The following is an 18,104-nucleotide window of genomic DNA, read 5'->3' as shown; positions in this document are numbered from 1 at the left end:
GAGGTGGAAGAGGAGGGGGTCGCCGCCAGAGTGGAAGGGGAGGGGCCGCCGCCGGAGTGGAAGGGGCGCCGCCTTGCTTCTTGCTTGCGCTGTCGAGGTGGAAGGGGAGGGGGTCGCCGCCATAGTGGAAAGGGGAGGGTATCCGCCAGAGTGGAAGGGGAGGGACGCCGCCGGAGTGGAAGGGGAGGGGTCGAAGGCGCGGGGCAGCGGGGGGATGCGAAAGGGAGATGAGACGAGAGCCAATGCCGATGAATACAGAGGGTAAGAGCTCCAAATCGAGTTAGGGGGTGCGGCTGAAGGCTAATGCCGACCTCGGTATTGGAGGAGATTCCCAATTCCAATACCAAGCACATCCAAACACTAGGTATTAAAGGCAGCTAATTCCAATACCAAATTCCAGCCTTCAATTCAGACATCCAAACGGGGCCTTAGGGAATTGTTGGTGATGCTCTAAAAGGACGTTGGAACTCCTATGCAGCACTGAATCTCGCCTACTTCTCCCTTGGGTCTGTTCAATAAAACTTACATTTTCCTCACATCTTAATAGTAAATTCATCATAATAAATTTGACTCAGATTTTTCTATAGACATCCTGATTCACGGGGAAATATTAACAACCTAAAGACAGGAAAGTGCATATTGACAGCATTGTCCGAAAGCACGCTGAAACATTGTCATGCGTCGCATGAGTAAATGCACATCAGTCTCTCTTTGATTCTTGGTCCAAGTTTCAATTTTGTTCAACAGGTGGATACTCGGTTTTAGGTACCATGGTCGTCAAGAGTGAATACTTCACACATAGCGATATCTTGCCTCTCTCTTGTTGCAGTTTTGCACCAGAGACCACCCAGTAGCCCGGCATGTCTTGTGGTCCACGGAAAATCTCTGCTGTGTCCACAAACTTGAGAAGTTTTGGTGCCTGCACAGGCACAGGTGGACCGACAGGGTACACAGCTGAGTCGATGTTCACATGATCGGCACGTTTCTTGGATCCTGAGGAGTCTTTTGTGGTTACAAGACTAGAATTCCAGGCCAGATTTGGTGATCCATCCCACACAGGGTTCTTCACGATTACAGCATTGCAGACTTTTGAGAAATGGAGGTGAAGGGAAAGTACTTTCCTGAATCCATGGCTGCTCACAAGTAACTGTGCCCCAGTAACAATTGAGGTGTCGTCATCTGACTCCACTGGTGCTGTGCAGACATAAGAGAAACCCTTCCATGACCCAAATGATTCGAAGTACATGGGGTCATGTGGTTTAGGAGTTCTGTGGTTGTAAGGATCATCCACGAGTTGGATGGTTTGTGGAAGGGAACTTAGATGTTGAAGATGTATAGCCAACTTGTTGCATTTCCTTCCCTCGAGATATAACCGTAGTCCAGTGACAGGTCTTTCACCCACATCAACCTGTACCATATATAAAAACTGTGTAAAGAAACACATGACAAAACTTCTCCCAAATTACAAACATTCTTAATTAATCTGACAATGACGCTTAGTGCAGCTCATTAAAATGGAAAATTTGCATCGTTATTACTTTGGAGTAACATATTATATCATACGCAATACACTATAAAATAATCACCGAAAAAGATATACAAATAATATAGTAAGCACCACAGTGAACTCTTTGTTCTTCCTCTAGTTCAACTACTGTTGTAAGATGAAGCCAAAATTATACACATACCACACAAACATCTACAACTACATGACTACATAAACAACCTATTCGTATAGGTTGATGACTTGATGAGTGATGTGGAAAGTTATGATGCAAAAAGATCACAAAATTTGCTTACCATTTCAATGCAGACACAGAGCTTCGGACCAATGAAATTTATGGTCAAAGATGCACTACTCCTTCGATCAGGGAGTAGGAGAGTATCACTGTGCTGCGGCGCCCAAACCCTTGGTAGCTGAAACTCAAGAAATTGGTGTAGTTCTTCAATTGGAGGCTTATCTGAAAAAAATATAGTGTATATTATGGAAACAGTACTCATGAATTACCTTGTACAATTAAATATGCATGTCCAAGTCGTTTAGATTTGTTGTAGAAAATCAAATTATTAGACAAAGTGAGTCCTAGATGTTTCTGATGTGTATTCCATGAGATTTGTAGGCAGGTGCCTTTAAAGCTGTAAAGGATAGCCGTGAGTCCTTGAGTAGAAGCCATCATGAATCAATCTAGTTTCGTTTTTTTTTGCGAGTTAAGAGAGAGCTTTATTGATCACTCATTCAAGTTACAATCCTGAGCGACCAATTGCTTAACGCATTGGGGAACCTGCGAACGCCACACAGCAGTGTGAGTCGTCCGTTTCGCCAATTGCGCAAACTCATGGGCAACACAATTCCTCTCTCCTAACGGCCAGAAAACGAAGATCCGGCCCTCAAATCTATGCAAAGTATCCTGAAGAATAAAGCACAAATTAGGCCTATCCCGTGCCTCTTACTGAGCATGTTGAAGACCGTCGCACAGTCCGACTCAATGATCACCCATTGCCTGATCCATTCGGCTGCTAAATTCACCCTTTTTTTTCACAAACACATAGGAGAGTTGCGTATCATTATATTAAGAAGAAATAAAAAGGGGGAAGACCCCATACAACGGTTTTTAGATTACATTAGCGCCTGTGTAACTTAAAGGTGACCCAACACAAGGAACTCACACCAACAGGACCTACTAATCACCTAGTAGCTGGGCTGTCAAGGAGGACTACCCCCGAGCCCCAGCCATCTCCCAAAACTGCCGCTGTTCACCTGCAGACCTTAAGGCAGCAGCTAAGTTGGGACTGATTCCATCAAAAACACATCGATTTCGGTGGTTCCAAACCATCCATGCTCCCAACATGATGAATGTATTGAGTCCCTGTTTTAACATTTCACCGACCCCTACAGCAAAATAGCCTTTTACAAGTGTCCTCAAGCAAAATTTTCCTAATAATTAATGATATGGTTGTTACTTTATTTGCTCTTTATGCCATCACCACGCGTGTGCGCAACTTGATTTTTGGCACACGTGAAACTACATCTGGTTCAGTTTTATAACCGAGTGCGTACGACATTGACTTTTACTTATATGTAAACTTGTATTACACAGAATATTGTAACCCTGTATATATTGTGTCTGCGTGGAATCCTGAAACAAATTTGCTCTTTCACTAGTAAAGGACTTTGCCCGGTAATTCAAGTAGTGATGTAACCATGTGTATATATGCTTGGGACAAAAAGACTTTGTTGCTGTAGTTGTTGTTGTTGAAACAATTAATAACATCATGGAATTCTGAAACATAATACTAGTAATGACCTTTCTCAGTAAGAACCTTTCTCCTAGTAAGAACCACTCTCCTCAGGACAAGCATGATGCTTAGAGGCCGATCAGTTCTTATATAGCATTATTCGTCTACTACCACAATACTGTCACCTTGTGTTCAGGAAATTACCAGGGCAGTACCATATGCCGAACATATACAATGAAGCTAGGCAATCCAATGTGTTTTGTTGGAATTTCTTATGCGAAACTTGGAATTATCCTTTTGTTTCTTTAATAAACATTTGGCAGTTAGAAGAACAAAAAGTACCTAGTGGCACTAAAGGAAAGCTAATTTAAACAAAAAGGCACATTAAGCATCAAAAAAGCATGCTTAGGAAACAACAATATCTAGTGTGAGATGATTTAGGCTTCCTATAAACTATGATATCTATAGTGCCCTAAACAATATAATAATAGCACCTTCATAAAAAAAATGGCATGGCCAACAAGCAGGTTAATAGTACGAATCCATAAAAGGGATGATCTGTCACACAAAATGAATTGTGAGAGACAAACTTACAGCGTAGGTACAGATTAATTGCATGGCTGACAAAGCCCACGCCAGGTACTCCATTCAACAATGAAGTAACAGGTAGAAAGGACATTGAGATAACATCAGGTTCTGCTTGAACAGTTTTTATCCACTCGCTATGAGGCATCTCTTTGTCCCATTCATTTCCACCTCTCCTTTTAACCAGAAACACAATATCCTGAAATATCAACAAATCAATGTAGCATGAGAACTAACAAGTGCTAAGCTCATCAATTACTGGAAAAACTTCATTACCTCTTTCGAAGAGTAAGAACTTGATGGACTTGATTCTGCAAATCTTAGTCGTCGCACTCTCACAACATTCTGCACATGATGCTACAATGTAAGACCAAATCATAATAGAATTCATCTTCAGAAGAAAGCTGATGTAGACCAGGAATGCAGCTTTCACACAGTCAACTGGTTCATTTATCAATACTTTAATCCAGGCCACCAAACAGACTTTGGCACATAGCTTCATCCAGATCACACCCCCAAAAGAAAAGAACACACAGAAAATGCATAAACAGAAAGCACCTTATCTTTCCCAGATGCATCCTTGTTGCTAATGTCAGACTGACCACTTGCATCCAGAAATCTCCTGTCTGACATCTCCTTCATTCGTTGCTGAACCACAGCTGGTTGCAAGCTGGAGGAATGCTGTTCCTTCAGATAAATAACATCTGTTCCCCCAATTTTTACACCAACAACTATGTGAGTTCCAAACTTTTGAATGAACCTGAAAGGTGAAGCCACCAGAGTAAAGGTCAAGAACAATAGTATGCGCTCCAGTTCTTTTTTTTATGACGTTAGGACAATGTATAGAACTACAGATGTTGTCCTGTCAATGAAAAACCAGAGGAGTTACTCATATAATCTTGAGTACTGTCTATTTGTACAATTCTGAAAGTAAAATTGCTTTGACAAAAAACTCTATTGAAAGGAAGAAAAACACACATGGAGGCAAAGCAATATCTATAAACAACAAAATAAGAGTCAACAGTAGTATTGAGATAGAATCACAAATTGCTACTAATAGAAACCCACCAGGTTTTCCACAATACGAATCACTCAAGATAAAATTAAAGCTAAAATAGACTTGGGTCTTAATGGAATGACGCTATGAGATGTGCCTTACCTTGCCAATGCAAGAGGATCCCAGGTTGAAGGAACTGCCTTAGTAACATGATCAAGCAGTAGGATACGTGAGGGTGGAAGTGCAATGGTGTATAGTGAAATGAAGAAACCATCAAAAGCAAGTGACTTGGTATTAGCTGCATCTCTCTGCCAGCAGCCAGAAAATTCAAACATACTATTGAGCATGCCGGACGGAATGCTCCCAATCAAAGATAACTCCCGGTTGAAGTTCTCTGACATCTGCAAAATGCATTTTTTCCATTCAGTATAGTTTCTATGCTGTATTCCACTAACGACAGTTTATCACCACTGCTGAACCGAATAGCATACACAAGTATACCTGCTGAAACGAGAGGAAATCGGAGCAGAGCCGCATCGGCTTCGGCTCACCCATGTCGCACTTGATGGACTTGGGGACGCCCGGCACCTTCAGCCCACCGGGGAGCACCATGTCCTGAACCTCATCGCGGCCGAAGTCAACGAGGTGTGCGGCACCGTTCAGCTTCCCCTTGCAATACTTGAGCCGGATGTCCGCCGCGACATCGTAGCCGCAGCCGATGGCCGCTATGGCCGCCTCCGCAGCGGCCTGAGCCGTGGCCTTAAGCGCCATACCCGATCGATCATCACACAGCGGGGATTTCTGCAGTTCGCTGATCGGAAGCCCTGAGCTCCCGGCGGATTGCAAGTGGAGGCGACGCGGAACAGTGGTGGAATGAGACAATCAACCATACTAGTTTAATAAGGAACATTTTTTTAGACAGGAACAGGACTAACGACAAAACTTTTGTTTAGAGAGTTAACTGAACATCACAGATAGTTTGTTTAGAGAGTTAACTAGATATCACCGATACTTAAGGCTAAAATGAAAATTTTTCTCTTATATTATTTACAGTACTTGCGAGGAGCCACCGCGCACCAGTCAGTCAACTCCAAGCATTTTAGGCTAAAAAAAACAAAAGTGAATGGTACACATGCATTAGGTTCTGAGACCATTCTCTCACATAGTCACATTGCACTAGATTTTAGAGTTTTTGTCACAATACACCAGTTTTTAGCTCAAATGTTATCATTTCCCACCATATTTTATATCTTATAGGTTACTATACAGTGTGTTATATACTGCATCAAACTAATAACTCAAAAGCTTTCTCAAATTAATTTAGTACCCATGTCATTCTATCACAAGAAGAACATTAAATTAAAAAAACATATATATATACGTATTGTCTATTCCATTGCTAAAGTGTTTAAAACAATTCAACGCACTGGCGGTGCTGTGCCAACTCCGATGAGGAAAACCATCGCCCACCAAATTCAACGCAATAAATGTGACCACCAGCGCATGCAAACCAAAGCCATAGAAACACGCAGACTACAATTTTACGATCCAAAAATCATACTTTTGCGGTGGCGTGGTGGGAGTGGTATTAATTGCCTCTGGCAGAATTGATTGCTAATTTTTCCTCCCCAAATCCCATCTCCGTTCTTGCCCCTGGAACACCGCCCAGGCGATTTTGGCGGAATGACCGGAGTCCGGAGCTGCTCCATGCTGGACCTGCCACACACCAGACTGCGGCCGATCCGGCTTGTCTGACTTGCTGAAGCAAAGTCAGCAAAGCTACAGTAAATTGTGTCTGGATGAATAGTAGTCTACCGTTATTTACTGTGCCGATTTTCACTTGTCATAGAGTACTGTAGCATGACACTGTAGCAATAAATCTCATCCACCTATCTGCAATCAAGCGGCCGGGACGGATCGAAAAGCACCGCTACAGTGATTCCCTGACTTGCCTTCAGCAAGTCAGGGAATCCCGATTGGACTGCGGCTGCTCCTGCAAACGGTGGTGCGGCCTTTGTGTTCTCTGTGCAACAGGTAAGCTCCTAAAAATTTTGATTTTTCTATGCAAAAAATCTCATCCGTATCATCTTGTTGCTTGCAGTGAATATATATACCCATTCTCGACCAAAATCACCAAATCCTTCATATGCCCATTCAACTCCCTTGTTGATGTGTCCCCTGGTGCAATAGAGAGGCAGCTCGGCTGCTAAGGCTGACTTCAACAAGCCGATGCAAAATGAACGAGGCATTCGTTGATTTGCCTCATGTACAGGGTTTGCATCTCCATCGCAAAAACACTGATCTCCAACAGCGCACGCAAGAAAATCTACCTCTCCGTCCCTCACCCTCCTCTGGTCCTCCCTCCCCCCTACTCGGGCCAGCTCCGCGGTAGGAGAAGGTGCCGGGGCAGCGGCCGACGGCGACGGCGGCACGGAGCGAGACCACCTGTCATTCCCTCTCTCCTGCGCTTCCTCTTCATCTCACTCTCTGGCGCTCTCCTTCTTCAACCTCCAGAAATCAAGAACAGAACATTCACCCCGTTCCAGTGATCTGCTTCTCCAGACCACCATCACTCGAATCGACCCTCGAAATTGAATCCCGGTGAGCATCCACACCTCCCCATCCCCTTTTCCCGCTCGCTTGTGCACAGACGACGCCGGCACGCGCCGTTGCCGCCGCCGGTCCGCCTGCTTGCCGCTTGCCGCACGTCGCGGGCCGCGTTCGCGCGATCCCGCGCCATGCTGCCGCGCGCACCAGGGCCGCCTGGCCACACTGGTCGTCGTCCCGCGTCGCCCCGACGCCGGCCGGCGCTGTCCTAGTCGGAACGGCCGCGCCCCCGCCCTGTGCCCGCCGCCGTCGTGGGCCGCCGTGCGCCTTGTGCCACGCGGTCCTGCGAGCCGCACACCGCCGTCCCGCAAGCGCGTGTCGCAGGCCGTCCGCGCAAGCCGCCGCCCAGCCCAGCGCCGCCGCGGTGCCGCAGCTCCGCGACCCTCGCGCGGCCGGAGGGAGCAGGGGCCGCGGCGTGCGCGTGCGCGGGCGGGGCGGCGGCGGCCGGGGGTGAGGCGTCACGCTGCCGCCACAGGCGCACACGCACGGCCACGGTCACCTCCTCCCCGTGGTGCGGTCGCCGTCGTCGTCTTCGTCTCCGGTCGCCACGAATCGACGCGCCGCTGCCCCCTGCACCCCCCTCCTCCCCTGCTCGCCTCCGGCTCCCTCCCTGCCGAGCCGCCGAGCGCCCGCCTCCAGGCCGCCGGGAGGTGCGGCGGCCGCCGAGGGAGAGAGGCGCCGGAAGAGGCGGGCCACCACAGCGCCGTGCCTCCAGGCCGCCAGGGAGAAAGACCAGACCGAGGAGGCGAAGGGCGGCGGCGAGGAGGCGCCTGGGGGCAGAGCTCGCGGGGCCGCGGCAGCAGAGCTCGCCCGGCGAGGCCCGACGGCGGAGCTCGCGCCAGCGATTTGCATCGGTGGAGAGAGAAGATTCATTTTTGCATCACCGTTGGCGTCGAAGGCAAAATGCCTGCTTCGTTTGCCTCTTCCGTTGGAGGACGTTTTTCATCGCAAAAACACTATGCGCGATGCAATTTTGCTTTTGCACTTCGTTGTTGAAGTCAGTCTTAACGTCAATCTGCTGCACACATCTTGGATGAAGTTCTTTGGGTGGTAAGCCGCAGATGACACGGGCCAAGCAGCAATCAGAGTCGCCGACCAGTCAAGTGCAACATCCAGAGGCTCCCGTTTGGTCCGTCCCGCTCACCCACCATCGCCGCTGGGTCGGCCCCTCCGCGCCATTCCCAGTCGCTAGCGGTTGTCCTCCGCCCGCTCCCCTGACTCCTAGCGACGCGCAGGGCCGCAGGGGATCCAATCAGCGACAACCTTCAAGCCGGTGAGTTCAGGCACCACCATCCCCTCCCCGCTCCCCTCACCGTGTTCAACTCAAAATCCACATAATATGCAATTACAGTCCATCAGTTCACCGGCTAGATGCACGCACAACAATCTCCCCCCGCCCCCAACCCCAATAGTCCCCCACGCGAACTGGAATTGATGCCCCAAAATATCCTCGCTGTTCTCGGACAATGACTGCGTTCGGCAGACTGGAGCTGGAGGCTGGAGCTGGAATGGTGTGAGAGAAAAATACTGTTGGGCTGGCTGGAGCTGGAGCTGGTGGCTGGAGTGGTGTGAGAGGAAAATACTGTAGCGTTGGAGGGGAGATGACCAGTCGAACGCAGTGACTTTAGGCTCTGTTTAGTTCCCAAAAAATTTTCCTACAGTATCCATCACATCGAATCTTTAGACACATGCATGGAGTATTAAATACAGTTGAAAAAAATAACTAAGAACAAGACTAATAATATAGCCAACAAGCTAGTTGTAAGGATCCTTGCAGCCTTCTCTCAACCCACTTGTATAATAGTTAGGTCTTCATAATTAATGCATGGTTCACCTGTCTTTCTCACAGATTTTATTAGTTCTTGTGCCCAAGCCGGCTGTAAGCTTACAGCCCGCTTCTCCTCTCTCTCATCTCTTCTCTCCTCTACCTCATCATTTAGCCGGCTTATGGCCAACTATAATACTTGCTCTAACTACACAGTTCAATTGAAAATGACGAGATGAATCTTTTAAACCTAATTAGTTTATAATTGAATATTATTTACCAAATAATAACGAAAGTGCTACGTAACCAAACCCAAAAAATTTCATGAACTAAACACAACTTTAGTATATGCTTCATGTGGATTCTCAAAAATACTGTTCATGTATATATTCAAGGTGTTGCTTCCTATCAATTCCCAAGGAATTGCAATATTTTTAGGCAACACTTGCTGTGTAGATTCAACTTACTCACGCTATAATTAAAAATTACCACCCGTACCGGATCTATTTACTCCATCGTGCTAGAGCATTCATCATTTGTTTTTTTAGATTTCTAATAACACAAATTGATAAATTACAACTGCTTACATATTCTGGATGTTTTGATTTGCATTGCTCCTGACAGACATGAGTGGTCAAATTTACAGTCTGCGAGGAGATCCACTATGGATTAGGCATGCAAGATGACCACCCCTCATGCCATAAAAGAAGCAGAGGCGACAAACACCCCACTGCAGCAACCAACTACCACAACACTTGGGCCCTGTTTAGTTCTCACCCCATAAACCCTGTAAACGCAAAAAAACTGTCAAATCAAATGTTTCGACACATGCATGGAGTACTAAATGAAGTCTATTTACAAAATTTTTTGCATAGATGTACTGTAAATCGCGAGACGAATTTAATGAGCCTACTTCAAATTTTGTAAATAGACTTCATTTAGTACTTCAAATTAGTAAGATTCTAACGAAATTTTTTTTGCGCTCGAACTAAACAAGGCCTTGATCCTGATGCTCACCTAGTACCTGGCCTGGATGCGCAACCTCCCGTCGGAAGAAGAAAGCCGTGCATAAATGGCATGGAAACCCGCCTCCGCCTCCTAGCTCTACGATCACACCAGAATATAGCAAAGCTAACAAATCAACCAATGACTCGGCAGAAAAATCATGTCCGGCGAACTCCTGGGATCTCTGCCGGAGTTGGGAGTAAAGATACACTTGTGGTAAAGTAATAATTTTAATCATATGATGTTCCCACATATTCCTTGCAGATGTTCAACATTTTTACTCCAAGTTGTTTAACATTTTTACTCCAAGATGCTCATCATTTTACTCCCACGTAGCGCCTTAGTTCATACCTTTGATTTGTTAACCATTACCCAAAAATTCATTCCCATTTTCTTACATAATCTTATCTCTACTCTATTACTAACAACTAATTCCATTTGGATATATAACACCCACTCCCATCCGTGCCAACTATGTGCTGGCCCATGTTAAATGGACACTATTTACAAAAAAAAACTCCCACAACATCGGATAATATTCCAGCCTAAAAATGGAGATACTATTTCAAAATTTTAATGAACGGCAATGAACCTCCATGGAAGCTGCACACACACCATGAAAAAAAGTTCCTGCATGTACGATTTAATTGATAGTCAATCTTTGAACAAACACAATCAATGGTGAGGTCCCAGCGTAATTGATGGACACAATCAATGGTGAGGTCCCAGCGTAATTGATGGTAATAACAACCTGACATTAAAATGAGTATTACACCAAAATCATATCTATGATGCACAATTTTTACTACATGAGAGGAAAATGGGGTAAAATGTTTCCTAGCGGGCTTATCGGAGCTCCGGCCGAAATGTGGCAGCACATGCTAAATATAACTCGTTGAAACTCATTTTTACGGTTGTGGGATGGATTTGTTGATAAATTACGGCCACAAGATGTCATCGGAGCTTCAGAGCAGGCTGCTGTTAACTTTTACGGGTGAGGCACAAAACCGGTGGTTTTTAGTTGCGGAGGCCCGCCGGATCTCCGGTTGGGAGCGCCATGAAGAGCTGAATATCCGCTCCATTTTTTCAGCCACGAGCACTCTCCGGAGTTCCACATGCAACGTCAATCCAATCCGTTTTTACGCACCAGACGACGACTCATGCATGCAACGTTCACTCACCGGAGCTCCATATGCAACATCAATCCAATCCGTTTTTCGCAAATGATGTCTCATGCATGTAACGTAAATACAATCGAGAATATCTGGTGTCTCCAGCAAATCAAAAAGACACTAAATAAAAGTGCAGTACATATAAGATTCAACTTCTACTACCGTGATACTACAGCAAATAAAAAAATTATTAAAACCAACGAACCACTAATTTTTACTTCCACACATGCCACTTTATACTCCATACCGTTCATTTTCGTGCATCTTTGAAATTGCTGACTTTGACTGCAGTTGAACACCCCGCATGTGCCCTTTTTACTGGTCATTCAATACTTTATTGATGTGCAAGAAAGTCAAACTTCATTAATACAGCCAATAACCACGATAAATCAGGGTCTCTATGGTAAATTATGCATTAAAAACACACAATTTAAAAAATTTACTACCCGCGTAACTTTTCTCTTGCCGGAGTACCAGTGACACTCCACCGTGGGTGCTAAATATCATTCCACACTCTCCATACTAAATATCAGTCCTATATACGCCAATGCTAAAGAAAGCCTAGGCAGCCAACCACCCGCGCGCGCGACTGCACCAGCTCGCACCCACGACCGCGCGCGCCCCGCACCGGTCCCGGCCTGCCACCCCACCCACCGCCCGCCTGCCAGCACACGCGCCTGCCCCCGCGTCGTGAAACCATGCCAGCTACCGCCCGCGCCCCCATGCAGCTGCTTTTTTGAATCAGCGGCGCGCGCATGCTGCTGGCTCCCCACCTGCCGCATGCTGCTGCCCGCGCCCCCATGCTGCATGCTGCTGGCCCGCGTATCGGCGTATGCAGCTGCTGCTGGGTGCTGGCCATGCCCAGCGCGCTTCCGGGATTCAAAAAAAAAAAAAGGTGCGCAGGTGCTAGCTGTTCACGGCTTGATAAACTAGTGGTACAGATCGTAGAAATCTACAAATGACAGTTTACACTATGGTCTTGTTTAGTTACAAAATTTTTTATAATTTTGATATTGTAGCACTTTCGTTTATATTTGATAATTATTATTCGATCATGGGTTAACTAGTCTCAAAAAATTCGTCTAGCAAATTACAGACAAACTGTGTAATTAGTTATTTTGTTTAGTTACATTTAATACTTTATGCATGTGTTCAAAGATTCGATGTGATGAAAAATCTTGTAAAGTTTTGAAATTTTGGATGCAACTAAACAAGGACTATGATGCATACATTTGAAAGTGAACAAAAATCAAAGCAGTAGTTTTTTTCACGGTAGTTTTTTTACTATAACTTTTCACTTGGATATCCACTTTTTTACCATAACTTTTTTGATCATACATTCTAGTATTACTGACAATTTTTTCATCATATGAGATCCATTTAGAATATTTTTTTCAAAAAAATTATTCATATAAACTGGTACATTCATCATAAACTCTGGGATATTATATGCTGAGATTTCTATATTATATGCTGAGCTTTCTATGATCGTAATTTCAGAATCTATAATCAAACTTCCAGTTTATATGATCAAACTAGCAGTTTCTATTGTCAAACTAGTTTCTATGATCGAAGTATCAATTTTTATTTTCAAACTACCTAGCAGCTGATCGAAGTAGTTTGATCATAAAAACTAGTTTCTATGATCGAAGAACCACTTTCTATGATCGAAGTATCAGTTTCTATTATCAAACTACCAGTTTCCATGACGAAACTACCCGTTTCTATATTACTATATTCGTAGGTTTCTATGACCACAATTTCTATAAACCGGAGCATATAGACCATTTGTTGCGATCATGAAGCGTCCCCTCATAAGAGAGAACTTAAATGTGACACAAACATCAGTCCCAGGAGGCTGATACCACATTTATTACATCAGATGGTTCATTACCGTACAAACCTCCGAGGAGGACACTCGATACAGATGATAATAATAAGTAACCAAGCTACGACATAACACCAGAGCGCGACCCACATGGGATCTAGCTCGGGCTTAGAGTACTGCGCCAGCGAAAACATCTCGAACAGGGCCGATTCCACAGGCAAGGTTGGGTGTAGAATGATAACCCTACTCGGCGTTGTCTGGTACGAAGTCTGGGTCTTCTTCTGTAAAAAGTAAGAATGGGGTGAGTACAAACGTACTCAGCAAGTCCAACCACACCCACGGAGGGGGTGATATCAGAATAACATGCTCAGGTAAAACAAGGATAAGGTTATGGTGTAATTTGCAGAAAGCTAAATTTTATGCAGGGATTCGTTTAGCCGAAAACAATTCAAAAACCAGTTTTTGTATTGAGTAACACGGAGTTCAAGTTTTAAACTGCTACCGGACTCCCCGTCCGTCGTAGCATACGGCACAACTGCCGGACACAATTCCAAAACAACTCACGCTAGCCCAACCCAAGGTAAACACTAGTTGTGAGACCACACCGTAACTCGCCCAGTATCATAGGCACAGGCGCACAGCTATTCGAATATATTCTTGACTCTGTAGAGGTGTGCAACTTTACCCACAAGTGGGGTACCACAACATGATCACCTTAGTGTCGGTGCAGATCCCAACAAAGCCATTACCCATCTTAGCTAGACTTGACTAGTCATCACGAGATGCACCAAGGGGTTATCGACCTTTCACCTAGGTTTAACCGGGGCATAAGTCACTCGGGGCTTATCCCATCTCCTTAGTCACCCGTTGCTCTCAGCTCTCCTGATGGCTATCAGACTAACTAGTGGGGTTTATGCTAAGCCGTTGCCCATACAACGGTCGAGTGGTTTGCACGATAGTGGAGTTAGGTGAGATGTAACACCAACTCGGTCCTTAGGAGTGCAAGATGGATATCTCTCTTCCTTGCCCTGCCACACCGGCACGAGCACACCAACCGGCAAATCACACTGAAATGGCATCCATTCCGTCTAGACTCATCTTTCGAAAATCCACTTTTATCCCTTCCCACACGCACACCTTTTCTTTATAAAACAAGTTGTATAAAGTAGCAGGTCCTAAGCGTTCTAGTATCGATTAACGTCCAAGCAAAATCAGACATTAATCTAGGTGGTCAAGGAATGGTTATCACAAATCAAGGGGTGGCTATCCAACCGTGTTTTCTTGCAAGCAAAACATATGCAATTTTGTAAAACAGGCCAATGGGTTGTGTTTATAAAAACTAGGACAAAAGCATGCATCAAAGGATGGGATTTAACTTGCCGTCTTCGAAGCCTTCGGGGAGGTCCTGGTCAAAGCACTGTCCTTCGGGCTCGGGGTCGCGGAACTGGTCCTCGTCCGCGGCCTCGCAGTACTGCTCGTCAACGGGCTCTCCTTCATGCACACGGTTGTCTACGACGCACACAAACAAACACTCAATCAAGACAAGGAAACAAAAGCTTTATCGATGAGTTCATAATTAAGATATGGAGTTCGGAGTAATATTGCTGGATGATTTCCTAATGGCTTGGCCAAAACTACATTATGAGAGGCGTGGTAAAGTTTCGGGTTGATCAGAGTTCGTTTGGCGCATAAAATGATAGGTTGCACAAAGGTTCAGAGGTTAAATAAGGTCCAGGGACTTGTTTGTAAATATATTTGAGAAGGCAGGGGCTTGATTTGTAATCTAGAAAGTATTTGGGTCATTCTAGAAAGAGGTAGGGGTCTATTCACAAATATGCTATATAGTGGAAGGGTTTGTTTTGAAAAATAATAAAAGGGGAGGTCTCTTTTTGCAAAATGGTTAAAGAGGGGGGGGGGTCTCTTAATCAATTAAGAGAGAAAGGAGGGGGCTTGGGGCAAATTTTCCCCCTTCTTCCTCCTCCCTCCATGGAAAACAGAGGAGGAGGCTTAGGGTGCCGGCGGCCCTGGGGCTCGGCGGCAGTCTTCGGGAGGGGGAAAAGGGGGTGCGGGCCATGGGGAACCCACTCCCCGCCTTGATTTGGGTCGGGGTGCGATGAGGCGGCGGTGCCACAGGGTCAGAGGGTGGCGGGCGGCGGTGCGGTGGTGGCGACGTCGTGTGGCGTGAGAGCGGCCCGGGAGTGGGGGAGGAGCACCAGAGAGGGCTCTGGCTTGATTGCCCTCGCTCACCTCGGACTGGAGTGGAGCAGAGAGGCGGGTCGATGGGAGGCAAGTGCGGCGGCGGAGTAGCTTTGCGGCGGCGGCGCTGGAGCTTGGGGGGAAGGTGCTGGGGGTGGCGGAGGTGGTCGTGGGGCGAAGGGGCGGTGCTGGGCGTCCTTTTATAGGCGAGCTAAGGCGGTGGAGGTTTGGCGGGGCGCGGGCGGAGGCCGGCGAGCGGCACGACCGAGTTAATGGCGTCGCGACGCGGCGGTGCTAGCGGCGAGGCGGCACAGCGGTGATGCGACGGCACGGGCACTGTGCGGCACTGGCGGGGCGTCAACGACGGTGGTGGTGCGGTCGGCGAGGCGAGCATTGGTGACGCGACGCCTCGGGCGACCGGCGCAGGCGACGCTGTGCCAAGGTCACCGGTGCTGTGTGGCCGTCATCATACGGCAAGGAGAGGAATGTGGGCCGACGTGCGGCGGGAAGGCGGGGGGTGGTGTGCGCGGCGCTCGGCCGGGGAAGGGGAGCCGCAGCGGTGCGCGCATGTGCGTGCACGGGGCAGCAGCCGGGAGCGGGGCGTGCGCGCAGGAGCGCACGGGCTGAGGGGAGGCGTGCTCGGGTGGGGAGCGTGGCCGGGTGGAGCAGGAGGCGAGGGGGGGGGGGGGCGGGCCAGGCACGCACGGCAGAGGAGAAAGGAAGGAGTGCGGGCCGGGCCACGCGGCTAAGGAGGGAGAGAAAGGAGGAAGGAGAAAAGAAGAAAAGAAAAAGGAAAATGGGAGAAAGAAAAAGAAAAGGAGGGGGGAGAGAGAGGAACGAGCACTTGCCGGCGGGATTCGCGGCGGCCGCTGTGACCCGATCGGCCACGCGCAACGTTGCGTGCGCGTGCGGACGAGGCCACAGGAAAAAGATCGGGGTCGGGAATCGGACGTTAGGAATGCAGAGAGGGATTCCGGGAAAAGGGACTCGGGTTTTAAGAGTATTTTGAGCTCAACGATAAGAAGTTTTGCAAATAATTATTTTAGCATGTGATTTGTTTTTGATGGATTTTCGGGATGTCACAGATCATAAATCTGATTCAATTTTTGTTTGGAATTCAAAAATTGAATCCATCTATAATGATCCTACTATTTTCTTAGGTTTTTATGACCGAAGTTCCCATAATTCGGAGCATATAAATCATGTGTTGTGATCATAGAATCTGATTCGTTTTTTGTTTGGAATTCAAAAATTAAATCCGGCTATATTTAATACTCAGGTTTCTTTGATCAAATCACTAGTTTTTATGATCAAATTACCAGCTTCTACGATCGAATCACTAGTTTTTTTTTTGAAATAAAGCACATGCGCTCCCTTTGCCCCCGCGTGCTGCCAGGTGAGAGAGGGAGGGAGAGCAAAAAGGTTGTTAATTGAAGCTTGTTTATTTCAAATTTATGCATCATAGAACTCCCTCACGAGAAGCGTAAATATTCCGGATTTAATTTTTCTTCGTAGAAATCTAGAAATATGGCATAGATTTGAAAATAAACTGGTACTTTCATCATATATTTTGAAAAACCTTAGTTCGTTAGTATTTGAAATTTGAATTCAACAGTCATAGAAATTTACATATCCAATCATAGAAATAAGTGTATGCATCAAAAGAAGACATGAAAAACTACACAAAAAAGTAGTGGTTAGTTACAAGAAAATCTCATGATTGCTTTCCAGAAATTAGTGGTTAGTTACAAGAAAATAAGATAGGCATAAAAAGGCATGTCGTCTGCATCCACGTACACGGTGGGGAGCAACGCGGACGGATCGTCGCGGTCAGCTTCAGCTGCTCCGGTGCCGGATTCACTTGCAGCTGCAGCCTGTGGAGAAACGCAGATCAGTAGGCAACTACAACTGACACAAGCAAATGTTCCTTCTTTCACGAACTAATTCAGTAGGAGCACAAAGAATGTGAAACAAACTATGAGTATCTCGAACTATTGGTACATGCATCCAGAAGTATTTATGCTCGAGCACACAAGTATATATGATCCAGAAGTATCTATGCTCGAGCAAACACATATATATGATTACACCTGAAACGCAGTGCAAATTTGCTAGCTAAGAAAATCGTCGAGCACCTGATGTGCGTCGCTAGCTGCTGCTCGTCTCCTTTCCTGCTGTGCGTGCTCTCTCCTTTGCCGGGAGCCTCTGCCGCCACCGGGAGCCTCCGCATGAGAATCTTGCAGCGCAACTAGCGCAACGAGAGATTTTTGTATACATAAAGTATTAAATAAAATTTATTTGAAAAACCTCTTCACAGATGAGCATAACTTTTCGTGACAAATCTAATAATGTAATTAATCGATGATTAGCTACAGTAATGATATAGTAACCAATCTCTAATTATGCGGTTAAAGACTTCATTAGATTCGTCTCGCGAAGTAGCACAAAACTGTGAAGTTAGTTTTATAAATTAATTTTATATATTGAGTACTATACTAACGCTCCAAGATTTGGAGCGCTCCCGTTCGCTCTGGCCCCACGTGGGGGCCCGGGGGTGCTGTTCATGTGGGGACAGTACTGTTCATGGGCACACGTGTACTGTTTGAGTGGGCCCACGTGGACCCCCGGGTACTGTTCATGGCCCCCGCGTACTGTTTAAGTGGGGCCCACGTGTACTGTTTAAGTGGGGCCCGCATACTATTCAAGTGGGGC

At 46.3% G+C, this 18,104-nt stretch overlaps 1 protein-coding gene and 1 long non-coding RNA gene across 2 annotated transcripts; both read right to left on the bottom strand.

The window, feature by feature from the left end:
- Positions 1–369: 369 nt before the first annotated feature.
- On the bottom strand, positions 370–5,734 carry LOC120654908 (MACPF domain-containing protein At4g24290-like). The gene is made up of 7 exons (XM_039932590.1): positions 5,321–5,734; positions 4,982–5,220; positions 4,381–4,582; positions 4,099–4,167; positions 3,832–4,021; positions 1,801–1,961; positions 370–1,408 (listed from the first exon to the last, which is right to left on the bottom strand). The coding sequence occupies exons 1-7, from the start codon at positions 5,588–5,590 to the stop codon at positions 731–733; spliced, it is 1,809 nt and encodes a 602-aa protein (XP_039788524.1). The 5' UTR covers positions 5,591–5,734; the 3' UTR covers positions 370–730.
- Positions 5,735–17,231: 11,497 nt separating this feature from the next.
- LOC120653923 lies at positions 17,232–17,622 on the bottom strand. Its single transcript, XR_005666896.1, has 2 exons — positions 17,528–17,622; positions 17,232–17,266 (listed from the first exon to the last, which is right to left on the bottom strand). It is a non-coding gene; the product is annotated as an uncharacterized LOC120653923 (long non-coding RNA).
- Between the last annotated feature and the right edge of the window lie 482 nt (positions 17,623–18,104).

Source organism: Panicum virgatum, chromosome 1N (assembly GCF_016808335.1).
Source record: "Panicum virgatum strain AP13 chromosome 1N, P.virgatum_v5, whole genome shotgun sequence".
NCBI lineage: Eukaryota > Viridiplantae > Streptophyta > Magnoliopsida > Poales > Poaceae > Panicum > Panicum virgatum.
Note: the sequence above shows the minus strand (reverse complement) of the source record. Positions and strands in the feature narration are given on the sequence as shown.